Source organism: Dreissena polymorpha, chromosome 12 (assembly GCF_020536995.1).
Source record: "Dreissena polymorpha isolate Duluth1 chromosome 12, UMN_Dpol_1.0, whole genome shotgun sequence".
Lineage (NCBI taxonomy): Eukaryota > Metazoa > Mollusca > Bivalvia > Myida > Dreissenidae > Dreissena > Dreissena polymorpha.
Genome location: NC_068366.1, coordinates 57,937,648 through 57,954,004, shown reverse-complemented (window position 1 = coordinate 57,954,004; position 16,357 = coordinate 57,937,648). Strand labels below are relative to the sequence as shown.

At 37.9% G+C, this 16,357-nt stretch overlaps 1 protein-coding gene across 1 annotated transcript in view; it reads right to left on the bottom strand.

Annotated features, from left to right (window-relative positions):
* The window catches only part of LOC127853779 (protein eva-1-like), a 120,519-nt gene that overhangs the window by 28,270 nt on the left and 75,892 nt on the right, over positions 1 to 16,357 (bottom strand). The window contains exon 2 of the mRNA XM_052388548.1: positions 10,709 to 10,947. Coding sequence (XP_052244508.1) covers positions 10,709 to 10,947 — 239 coding nt within the window. The remainder of the gene's footprint in view (positions 1 to 10,708; positions 10,948 to 16,357) is intronic.

Genomic DNA, 16,357 nt, shown 5'->3' with positions numbered 1-16,357 from the left:
AATTATGTTTATCAAAATAACTAAACTTACACCAAATTATACAGCAAGTCTTCAAAGTACTAGCAAATTGTGAACACTCTCATACAATTTTCTTTTCCATATATCAAACATTCCTTTCCAAAAGAATTAAGAGTAGTCATTCCCAAAAAAGAACACTTTAAAAAGTCCTGGTTCATAGAAATCTGATAATTTTTATATAAAAAAAAGTAATGAACCTGAACAATCATTTTCACTTCTTAACAGCAAACTTTCTTTCTTTATTTTGTTATTTTTCAAACAATACATTAATTATCTTACACAAACTAATTTAATGTTTTGTAACTAGTCAAATTTCACTTAAAGACGTTAACACACTTTCAGATCAGTGAAACATTTCAAACCCTAAATACACTGGATCTGGTAACACAAAGCAGAAAGCTTTCATTGAGGAGCCCTGCCAGGGCCTATCAGCCGCAGCAGCCACCTGCCAGTTGCCTTTCATGCTCTCACACCTCCCCTATCTCTGCAGGTTTACATGTGCAGTGTGCACCATGTGCCGGTATTATCTTGTTATCTCCTCATAGATCTTATATGTTTACAAATAAAGAAGAATTTGTTATGGCTGATAAATTAGTAAATAAGGGAAGATCTAATGGAAGTAGCAATGTTCATTGTCAAAATGCAAATGCATCAATCTTGGATTTTAAGAAATTCCAGTTCAAAGAAATTCACAAACTGCTTTTATATTCAATTAATTTGTATAAATCATAATCAGTGAAGTACAATTGAGCTGTGCTCTGTGAAAAAGGGGTTTAATGCATGTGTATAAAGTGTTATCCCAGATTAGCCTGTGAGACAACACTTTCCGCCTTAACTTGTTTTCTGATAAGAAAAGATTTTTTAAACGAAAAATATTATTAAAAGCGGAAAGTGACGACCCTGATTAGTCTGTGTGGACTGCAAAGGCTAATCTGGGACGACACTTTATGCACATGCATAAAACCCCCTTTTCACAGAGCACGCCCCAATTATATTTTTGAAATTAATCCATTTTTTACCAAACACAATGTCCGTCAAGTGCAATTCTTGAATCATAAGGTTAAGTTAATAATAGCGATATTTTAGTCAACATTCGACTTTTGTGCATTCTGCTGAACAGTCACCATGCAATTTCTACAACACTGATTCTGGCTGCACTCTATTTTGTTAGTGCTGTACTATCAATGTGAAAGTTTATCTATGTTGCATGTGATAGGAACATGTCAAAACCCAAGGTTGCAGAATCATTAGGAGCGCAGGCCACAAAGCACAGTTATATGCCTTATTGCAACTAGGGTGTGAGTAGAAATTTTTATGGATAATGCACATTGCAACAGGTTCCATACAAATTTAAACTTGTTAAAGCTATGGTTCTGCCCTTGTGATGCACTGGTTACAGCATCCAAGCAATCTCATCCATGGCATTTTGATGTTTACAAACAGTTACCAAACTTTCATTGATGAAGCTCCAGCAAAATTACCTGGAACATTTGTTATCATTACCCTCAATGAAATACTGGTACTCCTAAGCATTGATAAGCATTCTGCCAAACAGCTGAAGGCAGGCAATATATGTGATACAAACAAGATCAGCATTGCACTTGTTCAGGGAATTTTCTTGATTTTGTTTATCTATTTAAAAAATTCACATTTATTTTTATTTTAACCAGATTTTTGTCAAAAAGCATTGAGGTTAAGTACCTAAATTGCCTGCAAACTTACCTAACAGCTACACCAAAATCAATTTTTAAACCTTCATATGAATTGATGAAGATTAAAAAAAAATATCTTCAAGAATTCCTTCAATAACATAAACTCTATAAACCTCAACCCCTGGTTAATGTTTCATTTTCCTCTCATTAAAATATTACAGTAATTTTAACAACTTGGTAAAGCTTTGAGGATGCTTTTCAGGAAAGGTCAGCCACAATATTATTTCCCTAGATGTAGAATGCAAACAGGAAACATGATGGATATACTGGAAATTGAAGTTTTGGAAGTTGAAGTTCCAGAAGTTCTAATTCCAAGGTGGCGTGGAATAGGGGTGTTAGTAATGAGAGAATGTGCGATCCAGTAACACCTGGTATTATTCCAGGAATTGAGGCTGTCAATGCTGCTCACATACAAAGCATCTCAAGTCACATGTCTGTCATATCTACCACCCATTCTCTTGTCAGCTGCTTAATGAGATAAATTCCACTAGGTATCAATGCTTGGACTAGTGTGTTGACCTGCTTCACTGTACATCTGGACGATGGTCTGAATAGACAAGTAATGTCATGGTCATTAGCCAAGCCATGCTGGTCAGAATAGGATCATTAATGTCATGCTCACTGCCACTTTAACGCCCTTTGCTTTGAAAGGCAAAAAGATGCTATCACATTTCTTGGAATAATGATTGATGGCATTCGCTTGCTTTTAACCCTTTGTCAATTATATACCAGTGCGTATTTTTAGGGATTTGTAGTCCCTTAGAAAGTTAAATTTAATTAAAGACCTTTCTGACTAGATTCAAATTTTAAGGCTTCATTTCCAGCTGTTAAGATACTGATGAGCAGCAATTAGCATTAAACCTGAACAGACTGCGAGTTACTCACAGGCTGTTCTGGTTTTATGCTGTTTGCACATAGCCATTTTCACTTTGCTTCTGAGAAGGAAAGGGTTATTGTAATACAGTGCTCATTATGCTTCCCCTTATTGTATTATACTCATATAAAATACAAAGCTAGTTAAATGCTGATTAATATTCAGACCAAAGCCATAGAGTACGCTTTATAAATAACTCTGCAAAAGGAAAACTGATCGGTTGTTTCAGCTATCAAAAGAGCCATTTAAAGTTCATCATTTGAACATATTATCACTCTCTTTTTGCAATGAAGATTAACATTCTTGTCATTTTTTCTATTTTTTAGTATAGTCACGCTACTTCTAAAATGTAAATGTTATGTGATATTTCATGGACAACTGTTTAAAAATACTTTTCATGTGGTGGGAAAGCCTCTTACATGCTTACACAATATTGAATGTCAAGCATATCATAATGTATTAATATATCAGTTTTCTACATCAAACATATAATGACACCATAGTATACCTCAACATTTTTTAACAATGATGTTTAAATTAAATCCGAAAAAACATAAGTAAACATTAGGCTTATGTTATACTGAAGGTAAGCAAAAAATGGTAATGAAGTGCAATATAACATGCAACGTCAACTGTCTTTGAAAAACATGATTACATTCACTAATGGTCAGAAGCTTCACTAATCCCCCTACTTAGACCACAAAACAGGGAAGCTCTGACTAGACTGCACGACTGAGGAGGCTGGTCTGAAGCTACTATAAACAGGGAAGCTCTGACTAGACTGCGCGACTGTGGAGGCTGGTCTGGAGCTACTATAAACAGGGAAGCTCTGACTAGACTGCACGACTGAGGAGGCTGGTCTGGAGCTACTATAAACAGGGAAGCTCTGACTAGACTGCACGACTGAGGAGGCTGGTCTGGAGCTACTATGAACAGGGAAGCTCTGACTAGACTGGGCGACTGTGGAGGCTGGTCTGGAGCTACTATAAACAGGGAAGCTCTGACAAGACTGCAAGACTGAGGAGGCTGGTCTGGAGCTACTATAAACAGGGAAGCTCTGACAAGACTGCAGGACTGAGGAGGCTGGTCTGGAGCTACTATAAACAGGGAAGCTCTGACTAGACTGCACGACTGAGGCGGCTGGTCTGGAGCTACTATAAACAGGGAAGCTCTGACTAGACTGCACGACTGCGGATGCTGGTCTGGAGCTACGATAAACAGGGAAGCTCTGACTAAACTGCACGACTGAGGAGGCTGGTCTGGAGCTACGATAAACAGGGAAGCTCTGACTAGACTGCACGACTGAGGAGGCTGGTCTGGAGCTACGATAAACAGGGAAGCTCTGACTAGACTGCACGACTGAGGAGGCTGGTCTGGAGCTACTATAAACAGGGAAGTTCTGACTAGACTGCACGACTGAGGAGGCTGGTCTGGAGCTACTATAAACAGGGAAGCTCTGACTAGACTGCACAAATGAGGAGGCTGGTCTGGAGCCACTATAAACAGGGAAGCTCTGACTAGACTGCGCGACTGCAGAGGTTGGTCTGGAGCTTCTATAAACAGGGAAGCTCTGACTAGACTGCACGACTGAGGAGGCTGGTCTGGAGCTACTATAAACAGGGAAGCTCTGACTAGACTGCGCGACTGCAGAGGTTGGTCTGGAGCTACTATAAACAGGGAAGCTCTGACTAGACTGCATTACTGAGGAGGCTGGTCTGGAGCTACTATAAACAGGGAAGCTCTGACTAGACTGCACGACTGAGGAGACTGGTGGGGAGCTACTATAAACAGGGAAGCTCTGACTAGACTGCACGACTGAGGAGGCTGGTCTGGAGCTACGATAAACAGGGAAGCTCTGACAAGACTGCAAGACTGAGGAGGCTGGTCTGGAGCTACTATAAACAGGGAAGCTCTGACTAGATTGCACGACTGTGGAGGCTGGTCTGGAGCTACTATAAACAGGGAAGCTCTGACTAGACTGCGCGACTGTGGAGGCTGGTCTGGAGCTACTATAAACAGGGAAGCTCTGAATAGACTGCGCGACTGAGGAGGCTGGTCTGGAGCTACTATGAACAGGGAAGCTCTGACAAGACTGCACGACTGAGGAGGCTGGTCTGGAGCTACAATAAACAGGGAAGCTCTGACTAGACTGCACGACTGAGGAGGCTGGTTTGGAGCTACTATAAACAGGGAAGCTCTGACTAGACTGCACGACTGAGGAGGCTGGTCTGGAGCTACTATAAACAGGGAAGTTCTGACTAGACTGCACGACTGAGGAGGCTGGTCTGGAGCTACTATAAACAGGGAAGCTCTGACTAGACTGCATGACTGAGGAGGCTGGTCTGGAGCTACTATAAACAGGGAAGCTCTGACTAGACTGCATAAACAGGGAAGCTCTGACTAGACTGCACGACTGAGGAGGCTGGTCTGGAGCTACTATAAACAGGGAAGCTCTGACTAGACTGCACAACTGAGGAGGCTGGTCTGGAGCTACTATAAACAGGGAAGCTCTGACTAGACAGTGCACAATTGAGGAGGCTGGTCTGGAGCTACTATAAACAGGGAAGCTCTGACTAGACTGCACGACTGAGGAGGCTGGTCTGGAGCTACTATAAACAGGGAAGCTCTGACTAGACTGCACGACTGAGGAGGCTGGTCTGGAGCTACTATAAACAGGGAAGCTCTGACTACACTGCACGACTGAGGAGGCTGGTCTGGAGCTACTATGAACAGGGAAGCTCTGACTAGACTGGGCGACTGTGGAGGCTGGTCTGGAGCTACTATAAACAGGGAAGCTCTGACAAGACTGCAAGACTGAGGAGGCTGGTCTGGAGCTACTATAAACAGAGAAGCTCTGACAAGACTGCAGGACTGAGGAGGCTGGTCTGGAGCTACTATAAACAGGGAAGCTCTGACTAGACTGCACGACTGAGGAGGCTGGTCTGGAGCTACTATAAACAGGGAAGCTCTGACTAGACTGCACGACTGCCGATGCTGGTCTGGAGCTACTATAAACAGGGAAGCTCTGACTAAACTGCACGACTGAGGAGGCTGGTCTGGAGCTACTATAAACAGGGAAGCTCTGACTAGACTGCACGACTGAGGAGGCTGGTCTGGAGCTACGATAAACAGGGAAGCTCTGACTAGACTGCACGACTGAGGAGGCTGGTCTGGAGCTACTATAAACAGGGAAGCTCTGACTAGACTGCAGGACTGAGGAGGCTGGTCTGGAGCTACTATAAACAGGGAAGCTCTGACTAGACTGCACGACTGTGGAGACTGGTCTGGAGCTACTATACACAGGGAAGCTCTGACTAGACTGCGCGACTGTGGAGGCTGGTTTGGAGCTACTATTAACAGGGAAGCTCTGACTAGACTGCGCGACTGTGGAGGCTGGTCTGGAGCTACGATAAACAGGGAAGCTCTGACTAGACTGTGCGACTGTGGAGGCTGGTCTGGAGCTACTATAAACAGGGAAGCTCTGACTAGACTGCACGACTGAGGAGGCTGGTCTGGTCCGCTACTATAAACAGGGAAGCTCTGACAAGACTGCACGACTGAGGAGGCTGGTTTGGAGCTACGATAAACAGGGAAGCTCTGACTAGACTGCGCGACTGTGGAGGCTGGTCTGGAGCTACTATAAACAGGGAAGCTCTGACTAGACTGCACGACTGAGGAGGCTGGTCTGGAGCTACGATGGCAGCATGACGCAGCTCAAATGTTCTTTATTTTCTAATTTTCAAAAGCAATGGACAAAAGTCTTGCACTGCATGGAAGCTGATTCTTAACCTTTTATCTCACCATAAACTGACCAGAGGACAAAGTCATTAATTTCACCCAAGAATTATTTCCATCATAAACCTAATGCAATTAAAATGTCCCAAAGGGCATCCACCGTTAAATCAGACTCTTTCTTGATAAGGGGGTCAAAGTAATACATTTACACTAAGCAAACAAATAGACTTCTCTGTATGCATGATGCCAGAGTTATAAACCTTTCTTCAAGGGCCTTTAGCAGTCCATTCCAATTTATTGTTGAGAATTTCAGTATCTTCCTTCCAGCAATTAAACTGCAATTACCAATGGGACCTGTAGGTGCTAATTAAGGGCTTTTATGGCATGATGGAACGGGCAAGTGTTGCCTGTGTGGTCCACTGGGCCTGTATTTCTCATCTTCTGTTGGCAATTAAAGTCAAAATCAGAAATTTAATAAATAAAATGTTTATTTTGTTGTGTTGATCTTTATCCATAACACCTTTTTAAAAAGCTTGTCTACAATATTTGAGCCGTGCTCTGTGAAAAAAGGCTTAAATGCATGTGCGTAAAGTGTCGCCCCAGATTAGCCTGTGCAGTCTGCACAGGCTAATCAGGAACGACACTTTCCGCCTAAACAAGATTTTTCTAAGAAGAGACTTACTTGAAACGAAAAATAGCATTAAAACTAAAAGAATTGTCCCTGATTAGACTGTGCAGACTGCACAGGCTAATCTGGGATGACACTTAACGCACATGCATTAAACCCCTTTTTCACAAAGCACGGGCCATTAGTAGTATACCTTTAGTCATTATGAGAATTATAAGAAATAAATAACGATAAGACCTAAATTAATTATGCAATTGCATGCAGTAAATCTATCAGAAGCATAAATAGATAGGAAATGAGCAGGCATTTATCAGATAAGATTATGCAACCTGCAACCAAGTGTTTTATGACCTGAAATCTCAAAATCATGCACTATAGACATTAATGGTGAATTTATCAAGTGAATTCCCATGCATGTCACTGACTTGAGAGCTTCCCTGCAATATTGCTTCAAAAAATTACGTCTATCTTAACAAGAATTTTGCACATAGTCGGTGTAAGTCTAATGCTTTGTCAGTGCTTTACTGAGCATTATCTGGTGTTGTTGTTGTTCTTTTCCTGTTGTTCGAGAGTTTGTTATTTCCTGCTTCCTTGCTCGTATTTTATATACCCTACATGTATGATTCCTGCCATAATATGCATGTCATTAACAATTTCAACAATTAACTGGCTCATGAAAAACATGCTGCATGTTCAACAAAGCAGAAGACCAATTGTTACAGGCATAGAAAGGTCAATCAGTTCTCTTATTCTCTTGAACAGTACACTGGGGATGGCTAATAAGATGTGCACCTTACATAAGCTATTGAGTACAAAACTTTTTCTTCTTCTTCAGCAATTATTATGACATAAAACATTAGGATCTAAGACTAGTTACAGGCCTTATGTTCCACTGCAGTGCTACACATATTGGTTGTTCTTCATATGGGTGTAGAAAGTAATTTAAATTCCGATAATACCAAAAATATCAAATAATATGGGCCGTGCTCTGTGAAAAGGGGGTTTAATGCATGTGCCTAAAGTGCTGTCCCAGATTAGCCTGTGCAGTCTGCACAGGCTAATCGGGACAACACTTTCCGCCTAAACTGGAATTTTGCTAAAAGAAGAGACTTTTAGTAAACAAAATATACCACAAGAGTGACAAGTGTCGGCCCTGATAAGCCTGTGAAGACCGCACAGGCTTATCTGGAAAAACATTTTATGCACATGAATTAACCCTTTTCTCACAGAGCACAGTCCATATATATTTAAATATAAAGCCTTACTTCCCAAGGACACTTTTTTTTAAAAGATGAAACTGATTGATATGCAGGTATATCTATCATCTTTTAATATACCATGTCATCTTTCATTCGAAGTGGTTTTATAAAATTTGTAGTTATTATCTCCCACAATGTCGCCTTGATGAATCAAGTCTCAAATTTCAGTGACATCGTGTTGTACCCAGTATGCTCATTATATTAATGAAAATAATGGATCCTTGGATTACATCTTTGCATACATTTTAATAAAATTTCTGCCGAAAATATTGCAAAAAGAATGTTTGGTATTTGACAATAATAAAATGGTGGGGGGGAAGGATACATTTGGTTCTTTTACTTTTAAAAGATGCGTTAAATGTAATTGTCTAGTAATAAGCATACATTTAGTACAAATTCTCTGTAAAAATCATACGCCCACTTTGCTATCAGGGAGAACTGTGTTATTTTAGTTTAACCCATTTATGTATGCAAGCGAAATGCACATTAATTCCTTAAACCACGGTTTAACAGTTAACTATATAGTTAACAGACTTTGAACCCGGATTCAAAGTGCGGTTTGCACATTAATTCCTTAAACCCGGGTTCAAGACTTTGAACCGCGGTTTAAAGTCTCTTAGCTATATAGTTAAGATACGACCAATGAAATCTTGACATTTGCCGTCTAATTGTGATTTAAGCTCCTCTGATTGGTTGTCTCTGAATAATGTAGATAATAGATGCGTATCTATCTTTAGACACACTTTGAACCGCGGTACGAATTCTTGAACTCGGGTTTTAGGAATAAATGTGCAAATGGCACTTTGATCTCGGGTTCAAAGTCTCTTAACCCTATAAAACTGTTAAATAATTAATGTGCATTCAGTGAGTCTTTACCCCAGTTTAAGACTTTGAACCGCAGTTTAAGACTTTGAACCGCAATTTAAGACTTTGAAGCGCAGTTTAAGACTTTGAACCCCAGTTCAAAGTCTCTTAACCCTATAGTTCAGAGAGGACCGGTTTAAACTCTTGAACTCGGGTTTAAGGAATTAATGTGCAAACGGCTTTGAACTCGGGTTCAAAGTTTATTAACTATATAATTAACTGTTAAATAATTAATGTGCATTCCGCGCCTCTTAACCGCAGTTCAAAGTCTCTTAAGATATGACCAATGAAGTCACGGCATTTACCTTCTAATTGTGGTTTAAGCTCCGCTGATTGGTTGTCTCAGATAACAGATTTGTATCTATTTTTAGTTCAAAGTCTCTTAACTATATAGTTAACTGTTAAACCGTGGTTTAAGGAATTAATGTGCATTCGCTTGCCATATTTATTGACTGCAACCATTCTCCAGCTATAATGAAGATGACTTCAATCTTTTCTTTTGCTATATTGTAAGTAACTTCAACCACTCTTCCGCTAAATTTTAGGAAAATGCTTCTGTAAATTTTCTGGCTACTATGTCAGCCAATTAAAATCACTACTAACATGCATCAAACATTCTTACTGTGTATAATAATTATTTGGAGTTTAGATTTTACATTATTTGAAAGCGAAAACTTTCATATTTTCAGAGTTGTTTCAACATCAAATATGTCAAAACAACATAACAATATGTATGTGAACTAAAAATGAGCTTAACTCAAACTGAATTCCTAAAGTACATTTTCTGCCAACATTTATCAAAAAAAGGCCAGATTAACATAATTTATTCTAGTGGGAAGGTAAGGGACTACTAATGGTATTCAATTCGAAATATGAAACCTCTCAAGGTTCTCCAAAATGAGCTGTGGTGACAAAGAGTTAATTTGAATTTCTCATATATCAACACGGATGAAAGACTCAACATGTTTGTTATCAAAAAGCAAATACTTATGCACGTGAGAACGCATAATAAAACAGATAATGAAAAACCATTATCCAATGTATCTGTGATACAAAGTTGCATAAGTTTGGTTATTTATGCATCCTGGGTCTTACGAGTCAAGCCCCTTTCATGTTGGTTATAAGTTTATTGCCTAAATTTTCAGGTGCTCAAATATTTGTCCTTCAGGGTTTTATAAACCATACAAAACCATACTTGATTTCTGTTCTTACGAAGATACGTAATTAACTTAGTTTACTCAAACTTATTTTTTTCCTTAATTGAAATTAAAACTCATATTCGGCCATCTTGCTTCCATTTTCATATACCGCTCATAATAAATATGCATATACCGCTCATAATAAATATGCATATACCGCTCATAATAAATATGAGCCACACTCTGACAAAACAGGTCTTTGTGCAGTCTGCACATGTATTTTCGCTAAAAAGAGACTCCTTTAAACGAATAATTCCATACACTCGAAAAGTGACTAATTACCACTGTTCTTGAAGTTCTAAAAAAGAGACCCATTTAAGTTTTCTAAGATTGTTCTCCCATTATTCTTGCACTTTTTCTGGACTGTTCTTGCACTTAAGGAACATTTTTTTGTAACAGATTATAATGTAAAATTTTACCTTTAATGAAGTAGTTGCTAAGCAATTTGTGTCCTCTGGCAACATATTGCTTATCCAAGACTTCCCCGAGTTTGGATCATCTGACTGTTCTTCCCGTGGACACATTTTGGAGCTCGGCACCTGGCGGCCATATTGGGCAAACTGGATACTGACAAGCATTCCTGGTGGGCAAGACATTGTCATGGGCTCACCATCACAGCTGGCTTCCTCAAATGTGGTCAAAGTGCCAGATAGAATACCTGGAACATGCAGAAAAGTCAAGTGTCAGTTAAAAGCTGTTTATTTGAGCTTTACTGTTTTAAATCCTCCCAATTTCACTTGAAAGCTGTTTATTTGAGCTCTATTGTATTGAAATTCTACAAGTTTGAGTTAAAATCTGTTTATTTGAGCTTTACTGCATTTAAATCCTACCAGTTTCAGCTGAAAGCTATTTATTTGAGCTTTACTGTATTAAAATCCTACCAGTTAAAGTTTAAATCTGTTTATATGAGCTTTACTGTATTGAAAGCCTACCCGTTTCAGCTGAAAGCTATTTATTTGAGCTTTACTGCATTTAAATCCTAGCTGTGTTCATAAAAAGCTGTTTATTTTCTGTCATAAAATTCTACCAGTTTCCCTTAAAGGCTGTTAATTTTACCTTCACTGCATTTATTAATCATTCCAGTGTCATTGAAAAGCTGATTATTTTAGCTTCTATGTACTCAAATACTACCAATTCCCTAAAAAACTGTTAATTCAACTTTACTTCATTCAAATCCTACAACTTACTGTTTGGTCTGACACTTACATCCATTTTCCAGGAAAAGCCAGCAAAGAAAGATAACAAGCAAATTCGTTGAATTGATATCTCCCGCCAATATGCTTCTGGACACAAAAGTGTTATATTTGACACTCAAAAAAGCATTTTTTCAAGATACAAAGGGCCATAACTCCTTTATTTTCCAATGGTGTACAATGTAATTTGGCGTGCATCATCTTCTTATCCATATATATACTCATACCAAGTTTCAATGAAATCCGCCAAAGCACTTCCAAGATATGGCTCCGGCCACAAAAAAGCTTTTTTCCAAGATACAAAGGGCCATAACTCTGTTATTAACAGATGGTGTACAATGCCATTAGGCGTGCATCATCCTCTTATCCATATATATACTCATACCAAGTTTCATTGAAATCCGCCAAAGCACTTGCAAGATATGGCTCCGGACACAAAAGTGCCGGACGGACGGAAAGACGGACGGAAGGAGGGAAAGAAGGACGGAAGGACGGACGGTCGGAAGGACGAACAACGCCAAAACAATATCCCTCCGCCTATGGCGCGGGATAATAATTTATCAAGTCTCTTGTGGTGGGGGGTAAGGGCTGGACTTGTGACATTAAGAAGTCAAACATGCTATAAGTGAAAGTTTTTTCAGGCAAAACACACACACTTATCTTACAAGAGATGACAAATGCTAAATCAATAAGATAGAAAGAAATCTACTTCATCCCATTACCACATAGATACGTATTTTCACGCATTTTTATTCCATTAGAAAGTTATATTCAATTTAAGATCTTTCTTACTAAATTCAAGTTTTTAAGGTTTCATTTCCAAACCTAAGATACTGATGAGCAGCAAACAGCATAAAACCTGAACAAATTGTGAGTTTAACTCGCAAGCTGTTCTGGTTTTATGCTGTTTGCACATAGCCATTTTCACTTTGCTTCTAAGTTGGAAATGGTGTTAACCCTTTCCCACTCACAGTCAAAGTGAAAATGGCTATGTGAAAACAGCATAAAACCCAAACAGATTGCCAGTTAATCACAGGCTGTTCTGGTTTTATGCTGTTTGCACAGCTCATCAGTATCTTTAAGGGTTGGAAATGAGGCCTTTAAAACTTGAATATAGTAAAGGTTTTCACTAAAATTTACCTTTATAAGGGACTACAAACACGTCAAAATACTTATCTAAGTGGTAATATGTTAAAGTTAGGGCCATGGCAATGTTTGCTTATTTTGGAAACACGACACATTAAAAATCTGCCAATCCAACTTGTTTCCGTTGTAGACCAAAACACAAGACTATCAAATGTATAGGTATTTCACATTTTTCATTCAATACATTAATTAAAATTATATTATAATATATTATAATATTATTATAGCAGCAATTGCAGTCTTTTTTATTTTAAGAAACACTATATGTTCTTTTATTACATCTCTCCTTTTTGTAATCTCCTATTAGAAATACATTTTCTAATTTTCCATAAAAGCCTGTACATAAATCATACAAAAAGTCAGCAAGAGTTGTCAAAGTTTCAAATTGATCATTATGAATGAAAACCTCAAAATGTGAAGTATTGCATGTTCTCACGCTTGTGGTTAACCACTGCGCCTTTGCTCTCACAATTTCTACTGCATGGAAGACACTTTCTGAATCTCACTGTACAAATATATTGTAAATAACACTATCAACCACTCACAAAAGTGGGCGGTGACTTGCATGGTGGTGAAAATGTGACCGCATACCCACATAAACCATTGAATAATCAATTTACGGCTATTAACCGCAAGCCTTATTATATAATTTTGTATTTAAAAGTATGTCACAATGAAGATAAATATTACTTAATCAGCTGTAACACTGTGTGGTTTATAAATACGAGATTAACTATTTTTACGTATGTTGCATATAAAAAATTCCAACACATTGAGTAGGTTGTGGCAAAGAGTATTTAACTGGTATTAACTCTGTTCCAATCTTCTTTCTATGTTGTTAATTTTGTTTATCAAAGATTTAACATACATTTTATACTTGTTTCCTTCCTATTAGTTAATGTTCATTCCAGATATAACAGAACTATAGGATAATACTGAGTAACAAAAAACTCAATTAATGTGTATATCATCCATCTTGAAAACAACAACAAAAACAACATCAACAGCAGACCAAAAATGATAAGCATAATTTCTATTTTTTCATGATTATTTCATGATCTAGTTTTCCCAATCAATCATGAACACATTTCACTGAAACCCCAACATTGAGATGATTTAAATAACAAAACCCCATTAGTCGCTAATGTGCAGATGCAATCAATGACAAACTGCGCCATAAGGTGTCAGCTTTCACCTGATCAGTTGATAGCGTCACATTTCATCAAAAGAACCTGACCCATAGGTTGCGCATGTTGCATAACGTTGGAAGATTATATTTGCAAAAAAGTTGTTGGCCTGCGTAATTTTACACAATCACACAACAACAGATATGAGGACATTAAGAGACCAGGAGCGCCTTACATTTTATTTGTTTTCACCATAGGATTATGATAACGTGATCTTACATTTTCTACATACAAGAATGTTTGTAGATTTTAGATTCTAGCAATAAATGCCAATTTTTTGTGTTTGATTTTTTGAAGCTATTAATATAGACAAAATTAACATAGAGTTTGATATTACAATGTTAACAAAGTCAAATTTAATTGGTTTAAATATAAATCTTAATGACATTACAATTCTGCATTCTATTTTCTTTAATATTGATTTATTTTGAATGATGAAGAAATAGCAGCAAAACAAATGTCTAGTACATTTAGTTTTGTCTATGTGACATAAAGTGACACAAACTGAGTCACTGGTATCAGAAGTATTTAAACATGTAAGTTTTTACTTTTGTAATTTTTATCAAATAAAAGCCTGTCAAAAACACTACATCCCATGGTAATTTTAAAGATGATCATCTTTTAATTTTGCAGTTTTCATTACATTTTTTTTCAATTCCTTGACTCTTGCATACCCCACATTCTTCAGGCCTCACATGTACATCAACGACCTTGAATGTTTAATCCCTCAGCGGGCCACATCAAACAAGTGTCTCAGTCCTTGATAACTCCATTGCAAACAGCATTCCATTGCAACCTGATTCCCGCCTTGAGTTAATGGTTTATATGTCCACATTGTCAGCCCAGTATAAGTATATCTCTAGACTGCCAACTAGAAACTTGTTATTTGTAAAATCCCTCCTTTAAAAAAATCTCTAAAGCTTCAAGCAAATTGCTTCAAGCAAATTAATTAAAAAAAAAAAGTTATTTCACAAGGTATTGTGCTTCTAGTGCAAGGCTCTAATTTTCACACTGAAGACTCTTCAAGGCTTAAATTACTGGATACCATTGCTAGCCTTAACAGGGTAAAAAGATATTTTAGCCAAATTAAGCAGAAGCTTTAATGGCCTGAAAAGATCTATCAGGGATTGATGGGTAACAAAGATGGGCTCACATTCCACCTCTAGTGTGTGCAATCATTGAAACAGCATTTGTCAATGTCAAGTTGAATGAGAATGTTTCAGAATTTACTGAACACTTAAATGCCAATTTATGACGAAAAATACCCCTTGAACTTTAAACATACCTGGGGGGATGGTGAAAAAACTTGTCTCAATTAAAGATGAGTATGAGATAGCAGTGTTGTTTGCAACAAATATGCACTTTTAAATCTGCATGGGCTGAACGGTAAAAAAACAGATTAGTTTCATTTTTACAAAACCTCAACAAGAGGCCCATGAGGACCTGAATCGCTCTACTGCTATAAAAACTGTGCAAGTTTGGAAAAAATAAGATGGAAACTGTGTACTTAATCATGCAAACAAGGAGAATTTTCTAAAATTCAAGGGGAGATTATTGTGTACTTATTTCTTCGATACTGCTCATATTCAATAGGGTTCAAGTCCTCATTTATATAAAGATACTGTGCAAATTTGGAAATAATTGGATGAAAACTGTGGAATTTATTGCGTAAACATGCGGGTTTTCAAAATTTTATCATATACAAGGGGAAGTCATTCTGGACTTATTTCTTCGATATTGCTTTTAAAAAAAAAGGGTTTGAGTCCTCATTGATACAAAGACACTGTGCAAGTTTGCCAATAATTGGATGAAAATTATGGACTTTATCACATAAAAAAACTGAATTTTCATTTTTTTTTCAAATTCAAGGGGAGATAATTGTAAACTTATAACTCCGATATTGCTCATTTTCAATAGGGTTTGACTCATCATTCAGATAAAGACACTGTGCAAGTTGGGAAATGATTGGATGAAAATGGTGGACTTAATTGCGTAAACAGGCCTTATTTCACAATTTTCTCAAATTCAAGGGGAGATAATTCTGGACTTTTTACTCTGATGTAACCCATTTTCAATAGAGTTCGAGTCCTCGTTAATATAAAGACACTGAACAAGTTTGAATAGAATCGGATGAAAACTGTGGACTTTATCGCGTAAACAAGAACGCACACACGCAAGGACGGATGACGGAAACCAGGCTATGACATAAGCTCTTCAGGCCTTCGGCCAGTAGAGCTAAAAAAATAGAATGAGAGGCTTTTAACTCTTTCAGTGCTTGAACCGAATTTTGAAGGCCTTTGCAAACAGTTTGGATCAGGAGGAGACGCCGGCGAACGTGGCATCTCATCAGGATCCAAACTGTTTGCTATTCTGATAGTATTCTTTGAAAAAATCGAAGAAAATGCTAATTTTAGAAATTCTGCAGACAACATTTTAGCAGACGACAAATTTCCCAGCATGCAAAGGGTTAATGTCTCCATTAAAAGTTTTTGAAGCAAAAAAATCGGGGGAAAAATTCTGTACCACAGGCTAACTGAAAATC